This window comes from Hipposideros armiger, unplaced genomic scaffold, assembly GCF_001890085.2.
Source record: "Hipposideros armiger isolate ML-2016 unplaced genomic scaffold, ASM189008v1 scaffold_381, whole genome shotgun sequence".
Classification (NCBI taxonomy): domain Eukaryota; kingdom Metazoa; phylum Chordata; class Mammalia; order Chiroptera; family Hipposideridae; genus Hipposideros; species Hipposideros armiger.
This window is the reverse complement of record NW_017731731.1, coordinates 584,856-609,261: the sequence shown is the minus strand read 5'-3', so window position 1 is coordinate 609,261 and position 24,406 is coordinate 584,856. Positions and strand designations below refer to the sequence as shown.

Below are 24,406 nucleotides of genomic sequence, written 5' to 3'. Positions count from 1 at the left end.
GAAACACGTCCTTCTGACTGTCTGGGGGGACCTGCCCAGCGTGACCTCGGCTCTTCCAGGGCAGCTGGCCAGTCTGCAGATGACTGGCCTTCCTGATTTACCAGAATACACCACGAGGAGGAGGGAATAAGAGGGCTTCCCAGCTGCCCGGTGCCTGCCTGTGGCCCGTCCAGTGTGCGTGTACAGTGGCTGGGGGAGGGGACAGTGCACAACAGCTCCTGATGGCACTTAGTCCCCAGGAGCACCCCAACCTCTTCACTTCATACCCACCGTCTCTGCTCCCAAGATCAAGCCTTCTCCGCCTGGTGTGCTTACCTGTGACATCTGTAAGGAAAGCCTGGGAAGCTGATCTGGGAAGGCCACACCTGGCTTCCATGCCTACCTTGCTCAGGGCTTCTCTGAAGAGCCGCACAAAGTCTTCCATCATCGCAGCCGTGTACACGCCGGGTGCTTGCCACACCTCTTTATTCAGGCAGTAGTCAATAGTTTTCAATGCTCTCTTCAGAATGAAGGAAACAAGGGACAAAGCTGTGTGTTTCACTGATTTGCTGTCCAACTGGGAAGAAAACAGAGTCAAATCCACAAAGGTCTTCGGGCTGCACTGGTGGGCATTGCTCTCCCGAGCCCCAGGTTTGGCTGGCTCTCGTCCCTTCTCAGGTCACCCACAGGGAAGCCGTGCGAGATGGCTGGCCTCTACACTGCGAGAAGAGGCGGCCTGGGGGCCCGGCCCTCTTGACTCCCTGCAGATCTGACCTCAGCAGTTGCCGTGAAAGCGGTTACTAAAGGAAGGGTCTGAGAGTTTTTTATTTTTGTTTCATTGTCTGTTTTTGGTAAGCCTTCTCTGAAAACCACCAGCTCATATGGATTATCTGTACCAACAACAGCCAAGGTCTCACCAGACGCCAACCAGCTCCTAAAAAAGCTTTTCACGCCAGGTGGGGAGATGACAAGAAACAGCATCAGGTGGCTTAGTAGGAAAAGTCTCCTCCAGGCTCGGTAATCATGCAGCCCCTCATCCCCGGCCTCCAACACCCACACTCTCTACTTGTATTCAGAATGACAGCAGGAGGGTCTTCCCAATTCTCACTCACTGCAGGGACTGAAGAAGGTTCCAGAACCTGTGTTATTGCAAAACAGAGGGCAAGACAAGGCCCTGGCTAGTTGCAGTGCATTTCTGGGCGAGCAGCAGCGAGGGTATCTCCTGGGTGCTCAGGAGACGTGAACAATCTCAGGGCGCAGCCCAGGCCAACTCGACTGGTCTCGGCTGATTCCCGAGAACAGCCAAGTCTGGAAGCACCGGCTGGTGCTTAGATTTATAGCCAGATAGAAATGGAAAGGTTTTCTCATGGACTTGGAGTTTAATAACCAGGACACCTCATTCCAACATTCCAATTAGCAGGGTTTCATTTTATATGTACGCTGTACACTCAAGTAGCACTACATGAACCATCCTAAACCAATAATGACTTCCACCCCATAATCACGTCAGAGGCAGGGCCCCAACAAGTGTTCACATGTACACCTGACGGCCTGGAGCTCAAAGCTCAGCCAACAGCAGCCTGAGACTCCACCTCCAGACACCTTATTTCCTGTTTCTAAAATAAGCTAACTCTTTTCTCTGATTCTAAAATGTAGGCTATTAAAAATTCTCAGATAACATGCAAAGAATAAAAGAAAAACGTAAAAAACAAAAACAAAAACCAACCCTACACCCTCATAACCCCACTCCCTAGGTACACCTGAGTCCCTGGCCTCACTCATGGTAACAGTCACAGCTCGGAAAGGCCCGCCAAGAAGGCGAAGCTGTGGCCGCCCCTCGCCGGCCGCAGACTTGCACAGGACGGCGGCACTGGCAGGAGAGAAAGCCATGTCCTCTATCTCGTCCTGCAGCCACTCTGTCTGAAGGATAGAACTGCCTCTCCCAAAACAACACCATAAGTGGGAGACTCCAAGCTGCCCAGAGTCTGCCTGAAGGGAAGCACAGGTGCAGCCGGCTAGATAAAGCTGTTCTACTCCTAGAGGCGGCATCTGACATATTCCTTTCAATTCTACTTTCTTGCAAGCCCTTTGGGTTAAAATATTTTGTGCCTCCCACAAAACAAATGGGCAAGCTCGCTGGGTCCTAACTTTGGTTACTATGATTTGGCCACCAGAACAAAAGACCTTTCTGCCTGGTCCCACACAAGCTCCTTCTCTCTACTCCTCACCCCACTACCCACTCTGAGTGCAAACCCTGGATGGGTATCACCAGCTGCTTAATCTCACTGTGCAATCTGAGGCATCTTTGCCACGTTACAGTAACTGCCCTATCACCACTGGGCCACCACTCAGGCCTGTGCAACCCACCACGGCAGACCCTGGTCCTGCTCTGTTCACACAACCACCCAGCCTGCCCAGAAAGATGGGGACTCCATCTGCCCCAAAGAAACCCCAGGCCCTGCACCCCTCAGAATACCTGGCCAACCCCAGGTAGGTCTTGAGGCAACCTGGATGTAGGAGGGGCTGGCAGGGCCCGGGACCCACGTGTGCCATCAAGTCACAGCCCGTTCACCTACAGCCATGAGTCCCTCAGAATGTGGCTTCTGATGGGACTTGGGGACCTTTTATAATAAATAATGATATGCAATTGAAGGACTCATTTTTTTCCATGAACATACCCTCCAAAAATGCCTGAAACAGCTGGGTCTTCAAAGTACATGTTTCCCAGAAATCTTAACACTATTCACTTAAACCCTAATGGGGCAGCCAGTTAGCTCAGTTGTTAGAGCTCAGTGCTCATAACACCTAGGTTGGTGGTTCTACCCCCACATGGGTCACAGAGATGTGCCCTCCACAACTGGATTAAAGACAACTACTTGACTCGGAGCTGATGGGTCCTGGAAAAACACACTGCTCCCCAATAAAATAAAAAATAAAAAATATAAAACCCTAAAAGGAAGATTTGTGAGGCAAATTTCAGCCCTGCCCTGTCCAGAAATCCCAAACGAATGAGGCTTTGCTACTTGCCATTAGGCTGTGGCTGAACACTTTTCCTGATTCCGACACGCCCCATCGTCAGGCCTAGAGAGCGTGGAGGGATCCAGGGCTCTGGGCTCCGTGCTGGGGGTGCAGTCAGGCGCCCCACGCCCCGGGAGGAAGGGGCCTCTGGCTCCAGGGTCCCTTCCCTGGGACACAGAAAGCCCTGCAGGATCACTGACCAGCCGCAACCCAATACATCCAGGCCAGTGTTCTCAGAATGATCCCCAGCACTGCCAGCATGGTGCGCAGGAGAAAGTTCTAGAAGCAGGGTAGCCACTTACGTTTAACGCCTGGGTGAACATGGGCTTATTGCACACCGGAGGCACGGTGGTCACCATCACTATCGCCAGAAGCCGAGGCAAAGGGATAAACTCTCTGGTCTGAAAGGCCCGGGAAATGTCCGGCTGGGCCTCATAGATCTGTGAGGAGGAGAAAAGAAATGAGCTGGGGCCGGAGGTGAAATTTCAACCCTGAGGCTGACCCTAGGCACCCAACAGTGCAGCATTCCAATGGAGCAATCACTGGGATAAAATGCCCCAAGGAACAGGGGCCAGAAGATGAACCCCAAACCCACTTGTTAGAGACAAGTCAGGTCACGAGGCTGGCTGTTACCAGGGCAGTGGCCTTCGAAGCAGAGCTCAGCCTGCAGTCTGGTAGTCTCTTTTAAAACCTCAGGTGACAAGTCAGTCACTGCTAGAACTTACAACCATACTGCTCATCAGGTAGTGCTTGACAGGCACCTGTTATGCGACTTTTTCGGAGCTTCATGACAACCCTATGGAATAGGGGTATTTTATATGAAAAAGTTTACAGAGGGCAACATTAGACTTCAGTGAGGCTACGTCATTTCCCTAGGGGCTCACAGCTAGTGGACAGAGAAGCAGGACTCACACCCAGGCTGGTGAAGACCGTGTACTGGCACCTCCCCTTCCCTGGGAGACCCAAGGCAGGGCCTGACAGGTGCTGGCCACAGGGCTTCCTCCACCAAAATGAGGGCAAAGTGCCTCCTCCTCGTCCGAACATACACGTGGGGACTGCGCACGGAGGCACTCAAGAACAATGTAGAGAATACAAGAATGAAAGGTTGTTTTATGGATAATCCCATGCTCAGGTCGAGGCACAACAATCCCAGGTATTTCAGCAGTAGACAGGCCACAAATGATGGGGGGAGGGAGGGGGGAGGAAGAGGGGGAGAGGGTAAGGGGGGAAAGAAAGAGAGAGAGAGAGAGAGAAGAGAAAGAAAAGAAGGGAGAAGAGAGAAAGGGGGGAAGGAGAGAAAAGGGGGGAGGGAGAGAGAAAGGGGGGAAGGAGAGAGAAAGGGGGGGTGAAAAAAGGGGGGAAGGAGAGAGAAAGGGGGGAAGGAGAGAGAAAGGGGGGAGGGAGAGAGTGAGTTTAACAGAGTCAGGCAGGGCTGCCAAAGGGCTTGTACTAGTACTTCCATTGGCAGATGAGGGAATATTGACATCTGTGATCAGAAGGAAATTAATACACATCCACTCAAACCAAGAGATCGCCATGCTGCAGTTTATTTCAAGCTGTTCTAAATACTTGAAACAGCAATCTTTAAAAGCTATCCTACAATTCAGACATTTCCCTAATTCCGACCTAACTCTGCTGAAACTCGTTAAGATGTCATTCTATAAAAAATCTGGGTAAAGAAGATGAAATTGGCTCAAAAGATTAAACAGCATGAACCTCCAAGTTCAGCTCAGTGAACAGCAGAATGTCCCAGCAGATAAGGACACCAAATTTATGTGATTTCAAACGTCCCCTGAAGAACAAGAACGGCTGAAAGTTCTTCACACTGTAGTTTGTCTGACTGCCAGTCCCCCTCTCCCCTGCCTGTACCCCCCAGTCCTTACCCTCAGCCCCCACCCTATCTAACAGACTCTGAAATGCCCATGACTTTCACCTTGTTTAGAAGCTTGATATTATTTGACCAAGTGGACTTCGCTCTTGGGAGAAAGGAAAACGTCACTTCTTTGAAGTATTTGTTCAGTAGGTCGGGGCACACTTTGAGGATGTTTACCACAAGTTCAGCCACCAGCTCATCATTTGTTGCAGTTTTCAAACCCAACAGGAAGTGCAGGAGTGTCAGGTTTCCTCCTCTGCCAGAGAAGGAGAGAGAGGGGTCAGCAGGGAATCGTCACAACACACTGAGAGCTCAAGATAACGATGGAATCGCCCTCGGTACACACAGGTGTAAACACAGACATCTGGCAAATTTCATCTTTGGTACATTTCCCTGGGGGCAGGAAGCAGGGTGTTTTCCTGGCCTGTGGGGTTCCAGCTCTCCATCCAAAGGCTTCAGTTTCACGTTTCTACTTCTGATTGGCTGAACAAGCCTCTTCTTTGGTTCTTCACCTCCCCTTCCCTCGGAGTTCCGGACTCGCAAAGAAGAGGAAGAGACCCATTCTCCCTGTCCAGCCGCCACCTACCAGCAGTCCTAGCAGTCAGGGCAGCATAAAGAAAGGGCCCATCAGCAGGGAGACGTCCACACCCCAAATTTCATTTTGAGACTTTACTGACCTCTTTCTTCCAACACACATGAAAAGGTGTGTATGTAAATAAATATGTGTGTGCGCATACGTAGCAAAACTGCAGAGAATCCATCTCTGTTTTGAAAAGATGAAGGGTTTTTTACACGGAATGCTCAAAAATTGCCACACAGTCCATAAAGCGGTAAATTACTTCTAAGTCTTTTCACAGATCTTCTGCTTCCTCTGTTTCTAGCTTATTTCAAATTCCTATGCCTTCACTTGCCAGCTGAAAGAAGCTAATATAGTGGGAAAAAAATCTGTATGAATATATTCAAAACTTGTCTCAATATGGGCAGTTTTCAAGAACAAGATAAAAAGAAGCCTGAGAACCTATGGATATTAAAACTTGCAGAAAGGGAGCAACTAGCCCAGGATCTGCACACCCCAAACCGCAGGCCTCTGGGTTTTACGCCTGGAGGCCTTCTAAGAAAAGAGGCCTTTTCATATCTGCTCGACTCTGTGAAGTCTTAAAAACCAGAAAAACCTGAGAATTTGCCTCATTTGCATCCATGCTGCTGGTTTCTAGGACCCTCACAGTTTTGTGTCCCCTTATAAACTGACTGAAACTAGAAGCTATATGACAGCATTCCATATAATAAAAATCTTCAAAAAATAAATTAGAAAGGATACTTTTGATCAGAAAGCTATCCTTTTAAAAGCTTAAAATTCTTAATATGAAAAATTCATAAGCAAAGCAATAGTTTATGCTGTCAAATGAATGGAACATTAAATCTACAAAGAGTGCTAAAAATACTACACACACATACACACAAGAGCTAGTTCAATCAACAATGTAATAAAAAGAATAGCACTTCTATTATGTCGTGTGCAATACATGCCACACTGCTCTGAACAGTTACCACGCTCTACCTCTCTCTGAAGCAGGTATTAATTTTATTTCCACCTTACATGTAAGGCACTGGAGTAAGAGAGATAGTAACCTGCTCAAGCTCTCAGAGCTCACCCCAGAATTTGTTCCCTTAACCTCCACACCAGGGGTCGGCACACCGTACCCCACTGTCTGTCTCGTAGATGAAGCTTTATTGGAAAGTTACACCCGCTGGTTTATGTCCACAGCTTGTTTGGTACTACGATGGCGCGGCTGCGTGGTCACAATAGAGGCGTATGGCCCGCCAAGCTTAGAATACTTACCATCTGGCCCTTTAGAGAAAAAGTTCGCCAACCCTTGCCTACCCTATAATGCCTTGCTCTCATCAAACACCTACTATGTGCCGGGCACTGCCGAACAGCCTCTGTTCTGGTTCTCACTCAGCAATAAACAAACAACGAAAAAAACACACAAGGTAGTGATAAGTCAGTCAGAAGCAAGAGCCACGCAAAAGGAAGGTGACAGGGAAGGACTATTTCAGAAAGGGCTGACAGGGAAAGTCGGTGACATTGGCATGGAGACCTGAATGACGCGCGGGAGTGAGACTTATGAGGACTGGGGAACCACGTGATTCAATGTCCTCTACGCTTTCCAGTCATGTCCCCACAAACAAAATTCCCTTCCTCTCCCCAAGGATAAACATTTGTCTTTTGCCCACGGCTTCAAAAATTTGTGTAAACCACAGCTTATTTAAACAGACCCACACCCATAAGTTGATTCAATATGCTTATTTAATGATCATCTATTATATGGATCTACTTAAGGGGAAAAAATGTGTGTGATTTAAGCACAGTATTACATTATAATAGACTGTAAGTCTGCTATTACATTTTAGTAGGAAAACAAGCTTATTCTAACTGACAAGAAAAAGAGATGATGTGGCAAGTTAAATCACAATAATCTCAGAGTCAAAACAAATCCAAAGTTACAAGCGGGGAGCAAAATTCCCACCATGTATCCCATTCTGAAGGCATCAGCTACTTCCTGACTAGATAAAACTAAATTAAACCATCTAGATCCTTATAATAAAATGCCAAGGGGGTAAAAAGTAAGAGTCTTTCACAATGACCAGAAAATATGTCCAATATTTTTCACTGTCACATGGAAAAAAGCAAGTTGGTGAACAACATCTCTAACAGTAGGTCATTTGGGTTATTAAAAAAAAATAACATGGATTATATTATAATTACACGACTACAAAGTCTAATAGAATACAACCTAAACTATTAGCTTTGGATTATATATGAAATATTATCATAATTATGAAACATGAAGCAAAATGTATAAACAAAATTTTGAAATCCTAACTGGTGAGCAGCCGTAACTGTGGAGAGGGGGACCTCTTCGCTGTTACGAGCATGAGCTTAGAATCGGATTTCCTGGGATCACACAAGCTCTGCCACACACAGGAGTGACCTGACCTCTCTGTGCCCATTTCCCTCCTCTGCAAACCTGGAATAACAATGGTACCACCTCAGGACTGTGGTAAGGCCCATTTCAGGGCCTGTCCTATGCAGGAAGGTGGATGTAAGACTTATTCTCAGGCCCAGCCTACCAGTGAACACACAGCACCTCGCTGGGTGAGAGATACCAGACCTCTGTGTCTCCGTCAGTGGCTACCCTCAAGGGCACATAATGACTAGAATTTCTCCAGGGATCCAACTGCTATGTTTCTAGCTCTAACCCACTACAATTCCATCATTTAACAGATTCCCACTGGACAGTCATGGACCTCTGAGAAACACACCCTCGGGATTCACAAGAGTGTTACACTTTACCTGCCGAAGGTACCCAAAGATGCATCATAAAAATTAATCCCATGCTTGAGCGAACAGCAAAGATCCACCAGGAAGTGATGCACCAGCTCCCTCATCATGGTTCTCCCTGCATCTTCAGCAGAAGCCTACGAGGGTTTTAAAAAATTCAATGAAAATCCCAAGTTCATAAACCTTAGTAATAGCTATAGAGTAAAAATGACAATATCACATTCCTAATGACAACTTAGAAAACATTTTAAATTAACCACTTGGTATCATTTAAAAAAAAAAACCAAAACACCAATCAAAATTAAAAAGTACTCATATGAGGAGCAAGTTTAAATCTGTTTTTTTTTTTAAACAAGCTTAAGAATGACTTATTCTCTCTTGCCTTTTCCAATAAAATTCCACATTTGGGAGTGTTTTTATTAAGGCCCTGAGGCTTCCTGGTAATAGAGTGCACAAAACACGTTCAAAACAAGAGAACATGGGCAAGTCACAAAGATAAAAGGAAGTGAAACAGAGGGCTCTTGAGAGGTAATTATTATCAAGTTAACAGGAAGTCTGAGCCTTCACTATTCTGGCCAAGTCCATGTTCAGAAACACCCTGAGGAATTTCAAAATGAGGAGAATTAAAAAGGTCCATTGGCCTTGGGTCAACGTGAGCCACCGATCTAATTTAGCATTTTAGCAACTTCTACAAAATGAATTATAATGTCAGTAGGTAAGGAAATTAGGGTTCCCTAGATGTTTAGGACCCTGCATTAAAAGCAACAAGCCTTAAAACTCCAAAAGGGAGATTCAAAAACAATGGAAGAGAAGAAAGGAAGACGTAAATCAGAGGAGGGGAGCCTGGTGAACCCTGTAATCCCACTGGGAAAGCACTGCAGGGAATGAAGATGTCCTCAGATAAAGGGAACAGTTTTCTGGTTAAAAAAAAAAAAGGTTTAATATCATGATACCTCAGAGGCTAGAAAAAATCTTATTGTAACAATAAAATTTTAAAAACCATATTGCATCTAAGTGGAAAACTAATATAACCACAAGCCAAAAGCAGCAGATCAAATGGAGGGGCTTTTTAAGGGCAGGTGTGATGTTTAGTCTCCAGTCTCCCAGCTGTGAGGATCACACACTGACGGTGAGGCCACAGGAAACCCAAACACGAGTGTACCTCGGTATTTTCCAGGTCCACATCAACAATCCCATTCCAGCTGTAGAGAGATGCTATATGGTTCAGTAACTGCCCGGTGAAGAAACGCACCTTCTGGGTTTTGGTGATATTTTTATTGTGAACTACCTGAAAACAATAAAAATGAATTTCAAGGAATTCAATTTTTAAAATAGTATTTTCATCATTATAAAAATAATGTAGGTTTAGAGCAAAATATTTGGTCACAAAAAAGGAAAAAATATGAAGAGAAAAACAAAATCCACCAATATTCCCACCATCCAAGGATACCTAGTTAACATCTTGGTATATTTCCTTTTGGCCTTCCCCGACCCACACGATATACGTACATACCTATGTATGGGAAGGGGGTTTTGCGGCTTTGAGATTATATTTATATATAGTTTCGCGCCTGCTTTTACATACGTAGCATGAGCTTTTCCCATACTATTAAAAATTCCTTTAGAACACTGTTTGAAGGGCTATCATTCTGTCCTATGAGTGACCATAACTTAACTTAACCATCCCCGGGTGTATACAGCTCTGGCTATACAAAGTCTTCACTGTGTCCCTCACTGTGGACTTGGGACTGTGGCACAAGTCCTGAGCTCCACCCACACCTAGCCCCTGCATCTCTGGAGGTTTATGTGCCTCACTTGAGTTTCCGAGGTAGTTCTGTGGCAAGCCCCACCCCCGCCCCACTCCCAAGTCTATAAACATTTTTAAGACCTCTGACACACTGCCAGGCCTGGTCTCCCGGAGGGTTGTAACACTTCCTCCAGCAAAGTACTTGATTCAAAGCATCTTTGCTAGCACCAAATATCACTGTTTTAAAAAGTCAAGGCTAATCTGGTAGGCAAAAAAGCCGTATCTCATTAATTCATTACTTTAAATCAGGGCTTCTCATCAGCATTACTAACATTTGGGACTAATGACTATTGCGGGGGGGCTGTCCTGTGCATTGTAGGGTGTTGAGCAGCATTCCTGGTCTCCACCTACCCAATGCTGGTTGCACTTCCCCAGTTTTGACAACCAAAAATGTCTCCAGACATTGCCAAATGTCCCACGGGGGGCAAAATCACCCCCCAGTTGAGAACCACTTGTTTAAGTATTCTAATAACTAGCCATTTGTATGTGGATTGTCAGCTCATGGCCTTTTGACAACTTTTTATATTGGAAGGGTCACAGAATTTTTTTCATTGATTGTTCAAGGTACTTAGGTATTAAAGACAGGGATCCTTTCAGCAAGTTTTAAAATTTCTGTAAGATGCTTGAAAAGGCAATATGCAAGATGACACAAAACAACATGCGTAAATGAAGAACAGTTGTCATTTATAGCCCATAATTACTCCAATGGCTCCCTGTGAAATAGTGGCCGGCAGCTTTGCTCCTGCTGTGAGAAGGCAGCCCTGCCTCCACTAAGTGGCTGCTTCAGCCACTCTGACCTTCAGGATGGCTTGTCGCCACCAAGTTTCTGCTGAAGAAACAGTTTCCCATTCAACCTACGTAATGACCCATGTCACTTAAATGTTAAAGCTCCTGGGTCCTGTAAAACACTGGAGAAAACAAACAACAGAAACGCTGATTACCAACCACGTACCTTTGTTTGCAGGGTGGATAACAAAATATTGACAGTAGAAATCCTATCTTCCTTTATGCCTGAGCTAAAAATGCAAGGAATAAATTCTGAAAGTAAAAGTTTCAAAGCATTAAACTCAAGAATATTTTGAACATGAGAAGATATGAGAGAACATTACTTCTTAAATAGTATGGCAAACAATTCCATTTACTTTCTTGTTTTGTTTAAGTTTTGTCTTTTTTAATCATACAAGTTCACAGTAGGAATGACCACTTCGTGACAAAGAAAATCAAGCTCTACCGCTAAAATGATGGTTAAAGAACGATTAAAGACGTTCCGTAGCTCTTCAGTTCTGTTTTAGATTCCATTTCTCACTTTAAACTTAAGTAAAATAATTTGATGCTGACTCTCTGAAAGAGAATATATGTTATGATTATAGTTTTCCAAAGTTGCTCACTTGCTCAGAGAGATATTTAAAACGATGCTCATTGTTTCATTGGCTGGTGGTAGAACTTGGGGTGATTTGTTTGCTTTCTTTTCATACTTTTAGGTCCCCAGGTAACCAGCCACCGCACGCAGATGGATTCTGTATCATCACCAATAGACTGGTGATACTGAGCACAGCATCAAAGCAATTACAACTTCATATGCTTAATGGGCACACATGATTTCTATAAAAGCAAACTCATTATTTAAAAAAAAAACACAAAAAAAAACCCAAAAAAGAGCCTGAAAATACCAAACAAACCAAAAGAATGAAATTTAAAATCCACCGTAACCCCACTACCCAGAGGTTAACTCCCAGGTTACCGGTTAACTGCTAGCCTTCTGATATATCCACTCTGTTATATTTAACTTTTAGTAAACTAGGTTCACACGGCACAGTTTTATAACTGAGTTTATACCCAATCATATATTGTTAAAAAGTCTGATGTCAGCAAGGATATTCTGACGTCAGCTGCATTCTACCTTAGGACCCGTCCTCAACTGGCTCAGTTACTCCACTGCTGGTGGACAGTTAGCTAATTCTCAGCTAATATGGAAAAATAGCCCCTAACCAAACTTCTACTCACATCCTTGATTATTATATTTCCTTAGGATGAATGAGCAGACATGGAATCGCTGGATCCCACATTTTAAACGTCCCACGCCTGAGGCCAGATGGCCTGCAGACACTAACCGAGTTGCCTCGCTGCCCCCTCCAGCAGTGCAGATGAAGAACCCCAAAGCATGTCCTTTCATAAAAGGCCGATGGCTGTGATGACCCAGGGGAACTCTGAAGAAACTCCTCGCCCTGAGACAGCAGGACATCCCACATGGGACCTGGCAACAAGCAGGACTGCCCACTGCACTAGGCAAACAAAGCGTCTCCTCTACGGGGCTGCCCCCACGGCAGCGGTGGGGCTATCTGCACGGGCCGGGGCGGGAGCAGACAGGGTGACCGCCGCCCACACCCTGCTCTTAAATGGTCCCCGCCAGTCATGTTCTGGAGAGCAGTCAGGCCTTCCACCCTGGGGGATGTACAAGGGCTGGAGCCCGATCACACTGGGCACGCTGCCATCCTCCTCCTCAGCTCCCAGATGCGGCCGGGACACGAACCGCTGCTCAGCTGCAGGCTCCGGGCACCTTACTGACCAACTGCCATGTAAGCACGGCTAGGTGCTGTCACTTACCACTTTACTGAGCCTCCTGGTAAAATGCAAGTGGCCCTAAAAGGTTAAACTATGCCCAGCCCTGCTGTAGGGAGACAGCCACAGAAGGCGACCAGCTGGAATTCCTTAGAGCGCTATTACTGATATTCTGGTAACACTAGGCAAAGCCACCAAAGCAATTAAACTGTATTTTTTAAACACTATTACTAAGGAAGACCAGGTCGCCAGGGCAATGACTCTGTATGCTCTGGGCCCATAAAAGCCCCTTTGTTCGCACGAGTCTCTGAAGTCTGCATTTATCCTTTGTTGGTACATTGCCCAGCATTCCGGACAGCGTCACAGGATACCTCTGTCCGCGCTGAGCACGATAGCAACACTGCATGGACCGAGGCTTTGCCACCCACACATCCTTCCTCCTAGTGTGCTCGGCAGCGGCCAAGGCCGCAGACGTCTCCTGCGGTAGATTTTTCCAAACAGTCGGACAGGCTTTGCTACCAGATGGGCGCACCTACCTTTCACCTCCAGTACTTGCACCACGGTGCTGTCATCACCGGCAATCAGAAAGGAGAGTGCAAACTGGATGTAGGCCAGCCGGACGTCGTGCACTCCCTGGGGACAAAGGAGACCACGTGTCACATGCGTGTCCACACACCCAGGCGGCAGGAACACAGCACAACACACACCCCTCCTGTCCCAATGGCACGAAGGCCCCCGAGGCTGGTGCCATCAGAGGGCTCAAGCCTGAAACCAATGGTCATTTCTTTATGGAAACCAAGGGATTTTTCTTTGCTCTTTCCCTCTCAATCTACTTTTCCATCTCTTTCAAGCTCTTTTTAAATACAAAGTGTGGGTAAAATGCAGTCGTGTCCCCTTCCTTGGCTGTAATACATAAGCATTTTTAGTTTACAGACCACTTTGCTATAAGAACAGAAGATCCTCAGCCATCTAGATATCATCTACTCTCACTTGCCAATGAAATAATATATCTATGTTTTTGAAAACCCAGAGATAAAGACTGGTGATGCTTTTGATTAGGTGCCAATGAGGTGATGTCTGATTTTTATTAGATATTATAAATTTACACCAGACACCAAAGCACAGATGCTGTCATATTACAAACCCAGCGTGGCCTTCCCAGGATTGCAATCTGTACTGTCCTGTAGGTGTCAGCCACAGCCCAGGGCAGTGGCCATCCTCGGTGAGGGCTCTGTGGCATTTCCATTTCACTTTTCTCAAGGTGCAAGGACGATACTTGGCATCATGTGCGCCTCTATGTGAGTATGTAATTAATTCTGTCTTGTTTCGCTGGGCACCTGTTTCATCTGACCCATGCTCTATAAAGTGTGGATGGAGGCCTTGCACATTCGTTCTGTTTATGGAGTCTCTCTCTGCATTCATATCACACAGCATTTCAGCAAGACTGGTTAGACCAATGCTGCTTTATTCCAAATACACTAAGAGCTCCAAGCTCTGCTCTCCTCTCCATTCTGGGGACTAATATGTAGGCCTCTTCACAATATGGAGTTTGGGTACCATGACAGCTCAAGTCTTGAAAATGAGCTGCATTTCCTTAGTGTGTCTGCAATGCTCCAATGCCTTCACTCACCAATTCCATGTTTATAAAACACCAATAACATTCAAGGTGCCATAATATCGGGTTGAGAGAGGATGCAAAGCGTACTACAATACTGTCCCTGTCCTTAGGAAACTTAGAGTAACAACTGCCACCACCTCTCTGGATGCCTCATCGTTCAAAGAAATGCGTCAACCTCATTCAGGTGCGGTTAACTTGTGCCCTGGTCTACATATGCCTTGTGATTCAAAAGAATGCTGATAAAATGCTAACCCTTGCCTGGTCAAATTAAATTAGGTTTGATCTTTTCCCAGCAAGTCTGAAAGGTTCCACAAGTTTGGAGGCTTTTTTGTCCCACTTAAGTATGGGGAGTCAGGGCCCTGGTAGTCCCAGGTATCTGCCATTCTAGATCTTTTTATCCTGCTTGAACATAGCAGAGTTGGACTAGATCCTCTGGCGGGTCCCTCCAGCAATGAATTTAGTGTTCATCTCCTGGCATCCATCTTGTATACTCCAGTCAACCCAATTTCAGATTCCTGCCACTGTGGAGAAACAAAACCTCCAAGACACAGCATCTGCTCCCACTCCAAGCAGCAGTGGCCATGGCTCCCACTCCCACCTGACCAGACAGTCCCTCACTGTCCCCTGGGCCCCACCCTCTATCTCAGCAAACTCCATCAAAGGCAAGAGGGCCACACGCCTACTCCTCATTCCTACCCTGTGACTTCACAGGGCTATTATCCCAGGAAGAAAGCATCCCGAACGCTACAGCTTGTTCCAAAACACTGCCTAAAATAGACCAAAACATATTTGGTAAAACTGCTCTTCACACAGGGTTTTTAACAATGCTTTCTTTGGCAGGATGAAAATATCCATAATCCTCTCTTTACAAGGCTTTAATAATTCCCCCTTCAAATGTTAGAAACACACTCATTAAAAAAATATATATATATCTATCAGCTTCTTCAATAACTAAATGGCATGGAAAAAAAGTGTGTGTGGGGGGGTGGGAGCAGAGAACTCAATGATGCAAAGAAGTTTAAGAAACTCATCCACGAAACACAATGTGTGGCCCTGGTCTGGATCCTGATTTGCACCACAAAGGGTAAAGACATGTTTGAGACAGATGCGGGCAAAAGAGACTGAACTGGGCCTAAGAGGATGCTGAGAAATTATTAATGGTGTTAGGTGCGATGATGGTACTGTGGTTTTGTTTTTTAAAACGTCACTTTCTGTAAGAGACACACACTGAAATATTTATGGTGAAATATGATTCATGTGTGGGATTTGCTGTACTAGTCTGCCTCAAAGCAAACCAAACGGTGGCAAAGGTGACAGTGCCTGACGTGGGATGACAGGTACAGGGGGACTCACTGCTCACTGCACTGCTCTCCATTTTTTTAATGTCCCTGTCATTTCCTATATGAAAAAAAAAAATTTTTTTTAATGTCTAGAAACCACTGCCTACAACACACAAAATATTTACAATACTTGATACAGAATACACTAAAGAAAGTAAAAACACTTGCACCTTGACCACATGTCCCACTTTACAGATCAAGGAGGCAAAAACAGCTTGCTGAGACCCTGAGATGCAGCAGTCTGTGTGCAGCCTTGCAGCCGGGGTTCAGGCGGGGAAATCGGGAAGGGAGTCCCAGCTGGGCTTTCCCACATGTGTCTCGGTAGGTGGTCTGGGTACAGACACTTTATTGGGTTGTCAGAAAAGTCATGATGTATTTTTTTTCTATGTTTTTCGTTGCAAAAATGTGTCATGACTTTTCCGACAACCCAATACTTAGATGGCTGGGCTGGTTGAAGTCAAAATAAACAGATGGGAGGGGGAGAGAATCTAGTGGATAATTACTGCCAGGCTCACTGCCAGGTAGAACCAAAGAACCATGATATTTGCCCTAGTGTGCAAAGAGCACAAATTCTTTTCACTGGAAATGCATTTAAATGTCAGGAGCCGTGACTTATCAAACGGAATTTGTTGACACTAGAATAAAGCATAGTATCCTTGAGATTTTTCCTCAGAGAATACCTTATTCGCAATTCCAGGGACCTCGACACTGGGCCAAGCGCACAGAGCCATAAGAGTCACCTACTGTTACTGTGATTAAGCCTCGGTCTGTATTACCTGGCACTGTATTAACTCTTAGTTCCCAGGAAGAGTTAGAGAACAAGGCTGCATATGGACGCAGGAGTAAATCATTCTAGTGTGGCACTCCACTCCGGCAGACAGGGTGTGATACGGGTCTGTCCTTGCGCTCAGGGGGGCATGTGGAGAGCGGGGCCATGGCTGTTCACGGCACTGGAGCGCCCGCAGGGAGAGCTGATCCTACGCACAGCAAGAGGTGCTGCTGCGACACCCCACAGCTGGCACATGCGTTGGGAGGAGGCCCTCTCTCCAGCTTGAGTCCCCAAACTTGTGCTTTCTCCCCAAGAACATTTCCAATCCCAAATGAAACTTCTAGAGCCCCCAGGGAACTTTTCTTTTTTACAGCTCTCCTGAAACCAGCCATTCACACTTCCATTCTTTCGCACAGTCCAGCCCATACGCATTATAAGATTTGTAACTGGAGACACAAGAAATACATTAAAAAGCCATAAATGTCCTCCTTGATGATGTCACTGGCTTAGACTTCCAAGGGTTTTCTCCGAAGTGGACAGAATATAAACGGGGGCACTGGGACACTCCATAGGGTCCATGCCACGAGGCTTATGGGTATTATTTCATTTACTCAGTAAAGATGCTCACAAACTCAGTCATCCGCACAGGCCAGGAAGGCACTGCAATGCTGAACCCCCGAGAAGCTGGCCTCAGATGTTCCTGTCATTCAGGCTCTGCCAGGTGACCAGGCCACCACCGCTGACCAGCAGCGAGGCCTTCCTTCCTCCCAGGCTCCTTGGCGGCCGAGGCACGTTTCTCCACGTGATGGCCTCCTACTACATCTACATGAGGACCACGGCCGGAGAGAGGAGGTCAAGCCAGCCACGGCGCCCTCCAAGGCAAAGGGAACAGGGGAGATGCAAGATGCTCGGGACTCCTCACCTTTGAATCCCTCTTGGTCACCAGCGTGTACAAGGTCTTTTTATTCAAATCAAAATGGCTGCAGACGTCTCTGGCGGCCTCAGGACCCTGGGTCACCATGGCGGCCATCAGGTTCAGGCAAGCTCGAGCCATCCTGTGTAGGGACAACAGGAAAATCAGGCGTGTTGGACAGCAGAAGCACAAAGCCACCTGCACCCCCAGTTGTGGTTTGCCATCCCCAAACCAGAAAAAGGAAGGAAGGAGACATGCTCTTAAAAAAAAAAAAAAAAATCGTAACAAAAACTCGAAATGAAGCAAAAACAAAACAACAACAAAGTCTGAGAAGGATCCAAAAATACAAAACACAAGTTACAAAGAAGACAGCAATCTCTCTGTCCAGTAAATCACCCTGTAGTGAGAGCTGCTCCGCCCCCACCTTTGCAGGGCACACAGGAGGACTCCTCCGTAGTGGGCGTCTCCAAAAGTGAGCCAGTGGCTGCCTTTCCATTCTGCAGGCACCCAGAAGAACCTGCAGTTTACTGAGCACCTACTACATTCTAGGCACTGCTCCAGGTGCTGGGAAGACAGCATTTCATGGCAGTCCAGTCCCCCACCCGCATGCACCTTGCATTCTAGTGGAAGGAGAAAGATGGTCAACAGATTGATAGAGAATATTACGTCCAATGTATAGCTGTACAAATAGATGTACAAAAAGACATTTTCCTCTCCAGGCTAAAGGGACAGAGAGTGACAGTGGACATAGGATGGCCAAAAAAGGCCTCCCTGAGAGGACACTCCTGCAAAGCCCTGAAAGCGGAAAGGGAGGGAGTCTGTGATGTCCCTGGAGAAGGGCCGCTGGGGCAGAAGGACAAGCAATGATGAGGATGTCCAGGGCGTTGCCAGGACAGCAAGGAGAGCAGGGCAGGAGTGAGGGGGACTATGACAGTGAGGGGCCAGTCAACAAAGAAGGGGCAGAGCCACGGTCACAGAAACCGCGCAGCTCTACTTAGGGAGTGGAGGAAAGGTCAATGGCACTCGTGGAGAGCGGAATGCAGACCAGGCCCAAGGCTGGTCCTGCCACGTGAGGCGGGCAACTCACCTGTAACCTGAGGCATACAGGGACTCACAGATGAGCTTCATGTGGTTATTCATTAGCTTTTTCACAATGTTGGTCCCCACAACATGAAAATGGGAAAGGTCACTTGCTGTCCGCAATAATATGGCCTCAAAAGCTTGAAATATTAATAGCATCTGTAAAGATAGAATCGAAACACTCATGAGTCATTGCATTTCTTTTCCCACCTCTACATATCTGCACCTCTTATCTTAGCCACAGTCACTTGCAGGTTTAAAACCTTCAACTCGCAAAATGAAGCCTGCCCAGATCCTGTGCCACAGGCAGGAAGGTGGCAGCTTAGCAGGCTGCCCTGCCAGGCTCCTGGCTCTGGCATTAGTCTTGCTTCCACAGACTAGTTAAACAGAGAAGTGCTTGCTTCCAACTACACAAAATGAAAAGAGGAAATTCTATTTATGATTGGACCTCACTGCTTTGGGGATATTCAGGTCTACAGCCTTACAGCAATAACCCTGAGATTTCAATAGGTTCCAAATATCCCCAATTTGGAACCTCTTTGGACCAGAAAACAACCGTCAGCTCCATATGTGTCTGAATCTGTGACACACAATTTTTACCTATTTCCCTTTTGTTAAACCATGTCAAAACCTGGTGCATGCCGATTAAGAATCTACGATCCTTCCTTCTGGTGTTATTCGCTGATAAGAAGTTAGTGCTTTCCACAAAAATGCCTTCAAAGGCCATGATGCAAAAATAGATGTATTCCTATAACATAGGACCAAAGCACTGTTTTCTGTAGAAAGCTGGCAATGTCTTGGAAATTTATATCACATTTCTCTTCATCAAGCTTAACATAGTAGCAGCATTCACTTTTTCTTCTCTTCATCAAACCAGGTGAAGAATAACATACCTCACTTTCAGGTCGCTTCTCCCCACTCAGGAGCTGGAAAATCTCTGCACACTCAACAGAAATCTTGATGTACCCTTCCACGACATCATACGCGTCTTCTCGCGGTAGCTTCTTGGCAGCAGAGACAAACGATTCCAAGGCTGAAACAGAGTTTTGTTCAAAAGTTAACAAGGACAGTCTCCCTAGAAACAATCACAACTGCTGCTGTGACAGAGGGAGCTGTCTAGCAGGAACACACAGGTGATTGGAACTGCCACTTACGGAGATGGAAAACCCAACAGTGATGGGAAGATAGGGAGATCAAGAGTTATGACACTGCCTTTTCTCTAGCGCCAGTGAAGTCATGGGCAACCATTTTCAAAGGAACTGGTTTAGAGCAGAGCTCTTCTTGATCCAGGGATTCTCCCTCATCTAACCCTGCAGCTCTCTTCTCCCCCTCCCCACATGCAGGGGGTATAATCAGATGATACAGAATATGTGGTATATCTATACAGAGAGACATATACAATGGAATATTATTCAGCCTTAAAAAGAAGGAAATTCTGCCTTTTGCGACACATGTGGACACTGAGGGTATTAAGTGAAGTAAGTCAGAAATAGAAAGACAAATACTGTACGTTCTCATTTACGTGGAATCTAAAAACATTTAACTCATAGAACCAGAGAGTAGTGGGGGGTGGCCCGGGGCAGGGGGGTGGGAGAAATGGGAGATGCTGGTCAAAGGTACAAACTTCCAACTATAAGATGAGTAAGTTCTGGGGATCTAATGTACACCATGGTGACTCTAATTAACAGTACTGTAGTATATACTTGAAAAGTTATTCACAGAGTAGATCTGAAATGTTATCACCACAAAAAAAAAAAGGTAATTATGTGAGAGGATGGTGGTGTTAACCTTACTGCTGTCATTTCACAATATATACATGCATCAAATCATCGCAATGTACACCTTAAACTTACATGTTTTATGTCAATAATATCTCAATAAAGCTGAAAACAACACCACCACCTTCCCTAATGCCTGCATGAAAACAAAACCCCCTAACATCTATCAGCTCCACTTCCCTGTGAGGGGATCCTATCACAGGAACTGATGAGAACATATCAAAAGGGAGAGAGAATCCAAGATGGAGAGATCGGATTCAAACACAAGTCCAATACAGCCTCACAGGAGAGTCACTTTCACCCACTGCCACGTCTTCCAGCCACTTCACCTCCATACATCCATCGCCTGTCAACCCGTCTCCATCTGAAACCTATTTAAATGCAGCATCTGAACGTCATGAAGCTCTCGGAGAAAAACCGTGAATATGTATATGTTTGCAACCTTTTAAACAAACATGCTCTTTCTTCTGCCAAAGAGGTTCCTGTCCCTGTCCTGCTCTATCCTACAACTCTACTGAAAAGCCACTTCCTCAGGGAGCCTTCTTTGATCTCCCAGATTAGACACAGACCTGCAGGCACCAGATTTTATTGACTGATATCTCCCTTCCCCACCTGACTATTCCTAAGCTCCACGATGGCAGAGGAAGGGTCTGATTTTTACTCACCATTTTATCTCTCTTCTAGCAAATAATAGCACCTAACAAATAATGAATAAATGAATGAACGAATGAATGAATGAAAGAATGAATGAAATGTACAATTGTACTAAAGCAGGTATCATCTTCCCAGCACTGGCTAGCAGTTGCCGGTATCAAACATTTAAAAACAAAAACTGGAAACTGAGGATCTGCTGGGCCATTAACTTAATAATTTCTTTAACTTAGGAGAAACACTGTCAGTTTTATTTTGACTCAGTACCGGTGTTTCCACATACTAGCATATTCATATTTTGTTTTTTCCTTATACCCTCCGTACTTTCTAACAGGTTACATGGCATTGTGAAGGGTGGTCACACTTTTCAAAGAGTGAAATTATAGACTCTGCTCCATAGCAATCACTAACTAGTCCAATCCTGGTCAACTGACAAGCCCATGTGGGTGGCTTCGCGTGGCAATTTACTCCATGTTATCGGGCTAGGGGAGTGTTGAAGGATCGACGCTATTGCTAACAGCGCTGACAGCCATAGTACTAGAAAGCTGTCTCACTGAACAGCCCCGAGTTGACTTACAGTCGGGACTCCATAAATACTCATCGGTGAGTGAGTAGCACACTTATTTACTCTCTTAACAATTGCAATAAAGAGGTTTTAGAGACTGCTGAGGGATGCTGCTCGGGCAAGGGGGGTGCGTGGTTGCAGGGAACTGTCACAACCAAACGCGTCAGGGCCCTTGCACCGCTGACAGCCCAGGGCGAGGACGTGCTGCGCGCAGTCCCGGGGCGGCCTCGGGAAGCCCTATCCCCGAGGCCTCGGTTTCCTGTATGCAAACCGGAACCTGAGGCTCTGACCCTCGGCGACCGAAAAGCTGCAGAAAGGAGGGGCTGTGTCTAGTGCACGGAACCCCCTCTCAAACCCAAGCCTCACACACACACACACACACACACACACACACACACACGTGTGCTCCCCGTCCCGGGCCGGCCCCGCACTCACCCTGCGCGGCGCCCTGCGGGTTCCTCAGCTGAGCCTTGAAGTGCACGCCCGTGAGCTCTTCGGCGCGGGCCCTCTTGCCTGCGCCCTCGGGGGAAGCCGCGCCGTCCTGGCCGACCGGGGCCTTCCTCTTGGGGACCCCCATGGCCGAGAGGGCGGAGGCGCGCCGGGATCCACACCTGGGGACTTGGCAGAAAGACACCCGCGGACAGCAGAAGCGCTCCCAGGGCCCACACGTGCGCAGGAAGGGGCGGGGCTGGAGGAAGAGGCGGGGCCTCGGACAGTAAGGCCGGCGGAAGGGGCGGGCCCACGGAGGAGGTGATGTGATTGACAGAAGGGGCGGGGCCTGTGGAAAGGGTGGGCGGGCAGAAGGTCGGAAAGCAGTCAGGCCTCTTGGGTGCTGCGGGTTACGGGCTCTCGGCGTTCTCCCTGTTGCTGCAGTCCCCGCAGGCTCGCTCTCCGCCAAGGGCGAGCGGACACTCCGCGACACCACCTCCCAGCCGTGGCGGGAAGGACCCCACTGGCGCGCGCCTCTTGCCCCCGTCGGCTCTCTCAGGGTCCTTGGCAGGAAGAACCCCCAGATCCTCCGCTCTCGAAGGGCGTGAGCCCCAGCTCGTCGGAGCAGCACAGTCTGCTCAGTTCTTGACCTGAGGGCGCCCTAACGGTGTCGTTTGAAGATCTCGCTTGACACACACCGGGATTTGATGCTTTGCCTCTTCGGGGGCCCTGCGAGATGGCCGGGAGGGTGAATACCCCGAGCTAACTGCCTAGCGGGTGGATGCGGGGAGGTCCCCGCTCGGGCACCTGGCTCGAGGGTCGTGCTGGTGCCCCTAACCCGGACCTCGAATTTTATCTCCCAGCCCGAACCAGACTGTTTTGTCTAGTGTGATGTTGCCCCAGATTGACCTCCGCCCCAGGTTTCCCCAAACTGATGGGAGCACTTGAGCCCTTTCAGCCCTGCAGGGTGCCAGGAGAGAATCAAATGAAGTAATGTCTGTGAAGACGCTTCGTGGACAGTGTGGCGGCCTCCACACCTAGGTTCTCGTCATTAAAATGGAGGAGACAGCAGAGCCAGCCCTACCTAATCGTCGGGGCTATCCTGAGAAAGGGATGCACTGTATGGAAAAACGGCTTTGACGGGGGAAAAAGTACTGTGTGTGTTTATACGATGTGATTGATTTGAGAGCCATGTTCAATGCTCTGAAATAAAATGCAGGCATACATAAACAAGTAAAAACAGGCTGGTGAATTTTTTAATATGACTTCATCAATACTTGGTTATGTGTTCAAATAAATCATGAACCAGATCATTTGGTGAGTAATTTGGTCGTTCCTGGAGTTCTCTGTCAAGTTGGCCTGTAGTCTGAGGAAATACTATCTTGTGTTCTGTAAGTAGATGTATAATGCACATCTGAGAGGTGGTCTTTTGTGGCCTGTTGGAGTTTGAGTCTCGAGCAGAAAAAGCCCATGGGGTTGACCGTGAGCCTCTGGCCTGGCAAGACTTGTGACTGTGGAAATGCCTGTGTCGTCAGCAGGTCGGACAGAGGTAGTCACCCCAGCAGATATGAGTTGATGCAGCAGTATTAAGAGACAGGGATACACTGAAAATTCAAGCTGTAAAGGGCATCACTCGTATTAGGAGCGACAGACTTAATTCTGACTGATTTCCACACTGGTTCTCTTCTGTGGTTAATTGCCAGCCACCAAGTTTGTTTCCAACCGGAGAGGCCCTGACCAAAGAGGCAGCAGGGAGAGGTAGGAAACTGTCAAAAGCCCTGTATCCAGTTTCTGCCTGTGTGACCTTGGGCAAATCATCATCTCTCTTTACAAAGATATCAAAGGGTGAAGCAACTTGTCAGTATAACCCAGCTTGTAAGTGACTGAGCCACTCATCCAGTGTATCCTAACCCAAATTTAAAAACAAAGAAAGAACTTGTCAATACCCATCCCTGCCTTAACCAGTGGCATACTTGATGAGGTGTATGTCTCAGAAGGAGAAATGGATGCTTCAGACTAAGTCAGCTTGATGCCATGAATCATACCAGGTCACTAACCTCACTTGCTTGGATATCAGGCTCATAAACCAATTTCTGGTCAGTGACATGTCTTTCTATGTCAAAGGCCTGCATGGAGAGAAAGGATCCAAGAACGTTCTGTCTATTGAAGATAAGCATCAGTGTTGCTAGGACATTCTAAGCTGTATCCATTTTAGGGCCTTTTCACTCGCTGTTCCCTCCAAAACTCGGCCCAGACCTCGTGTGTCTCATACTCTCACTTCATGTGCAATCTTTTTATTGATCTATCACTCCCTATCTTCTTACCCTCTTCTATTTTTCTTATTATTGCCTTTAATCACCTACTGGTAATATTACATATTCATTTGTCAAACTCCTTTACTAAAATGTGCACTCTATAATGGCACAATACCAAGTGCAGTGCTCCGCTGTCACTGGCACATCATAGAACTCCATAAATATTTGTGGAGTAAATGTCTACATAAATATGAATATAAATGAATGCCTAGATCTAGGTATTGAGCTTGGTTAAGGTTGGCCTATCCTAAAAGGCAGGTTAACCCTTGGAACGCTGTCAAAAAGCCTCAAGATGCAGGTTTTTGAGTCTACAGGTCTGTGAACTGGCCCCGGGACTGTGGTGAATTAGCCAAGGGAAGCATCCCGCCT

General features: G+C 46.8%; 1 protein-coding gene across 1 annotated transcript in view; it reads right to left on the bottom strand.

Moving 5' to 3' along the window:
* The window catches only part of URB1 (URB1 ribosome biogenesis factor), a 64,303-nt gene extending 42,316 nt beyond the window's left edge, over positions 1-21,987 (bottom strand). Inside the window, exons 1-11 of the mRNA XM_019662858.1 lie at positions 21,729-21,987; positions 19,193-19,332; positions 18,307-18,458; positions 17,229-17,361; positions 13,116-13,212; positions 10,973-11,058; positions 9,376-9,501; positions 8,226-8,350; positions 4,931-5,126; positions 3,300-3,437; positions 383-556 (exon numbers count right to left, since the gene is read on the bottom strand). Of these exons, the coding sequence (XP_019518403.1) occupies positions 383-556; positions 3,300-3,437; positions 4,931-5,126; positions 8,226-8,350; positions 9,376-9,501; positions 10,973-11,058; positions 13,116-13,212; positions 17,229-17,361; positions 18,307-18,458; positions 19,193-19,332; positions 21,729-21,870 (1,509 nt within the window). The 5' untranslated portion in view covers positions 21,871-21,987. The remainder of the gene's footprint in view (positions 1-382; positions 557-3,299; positions 3,438-4,930; positions 5,127-8,225; positions 8,351-9,375; positions 9,502-10,972; positions 11,059-13,115; positions 13,213-17,228; positions 17,362-18,306; positions 18,459-19,192; positions 19,333-21,728) is intronic.
* Positions 21,988-24,406: the final 2,419 nt, after the last annotated feature.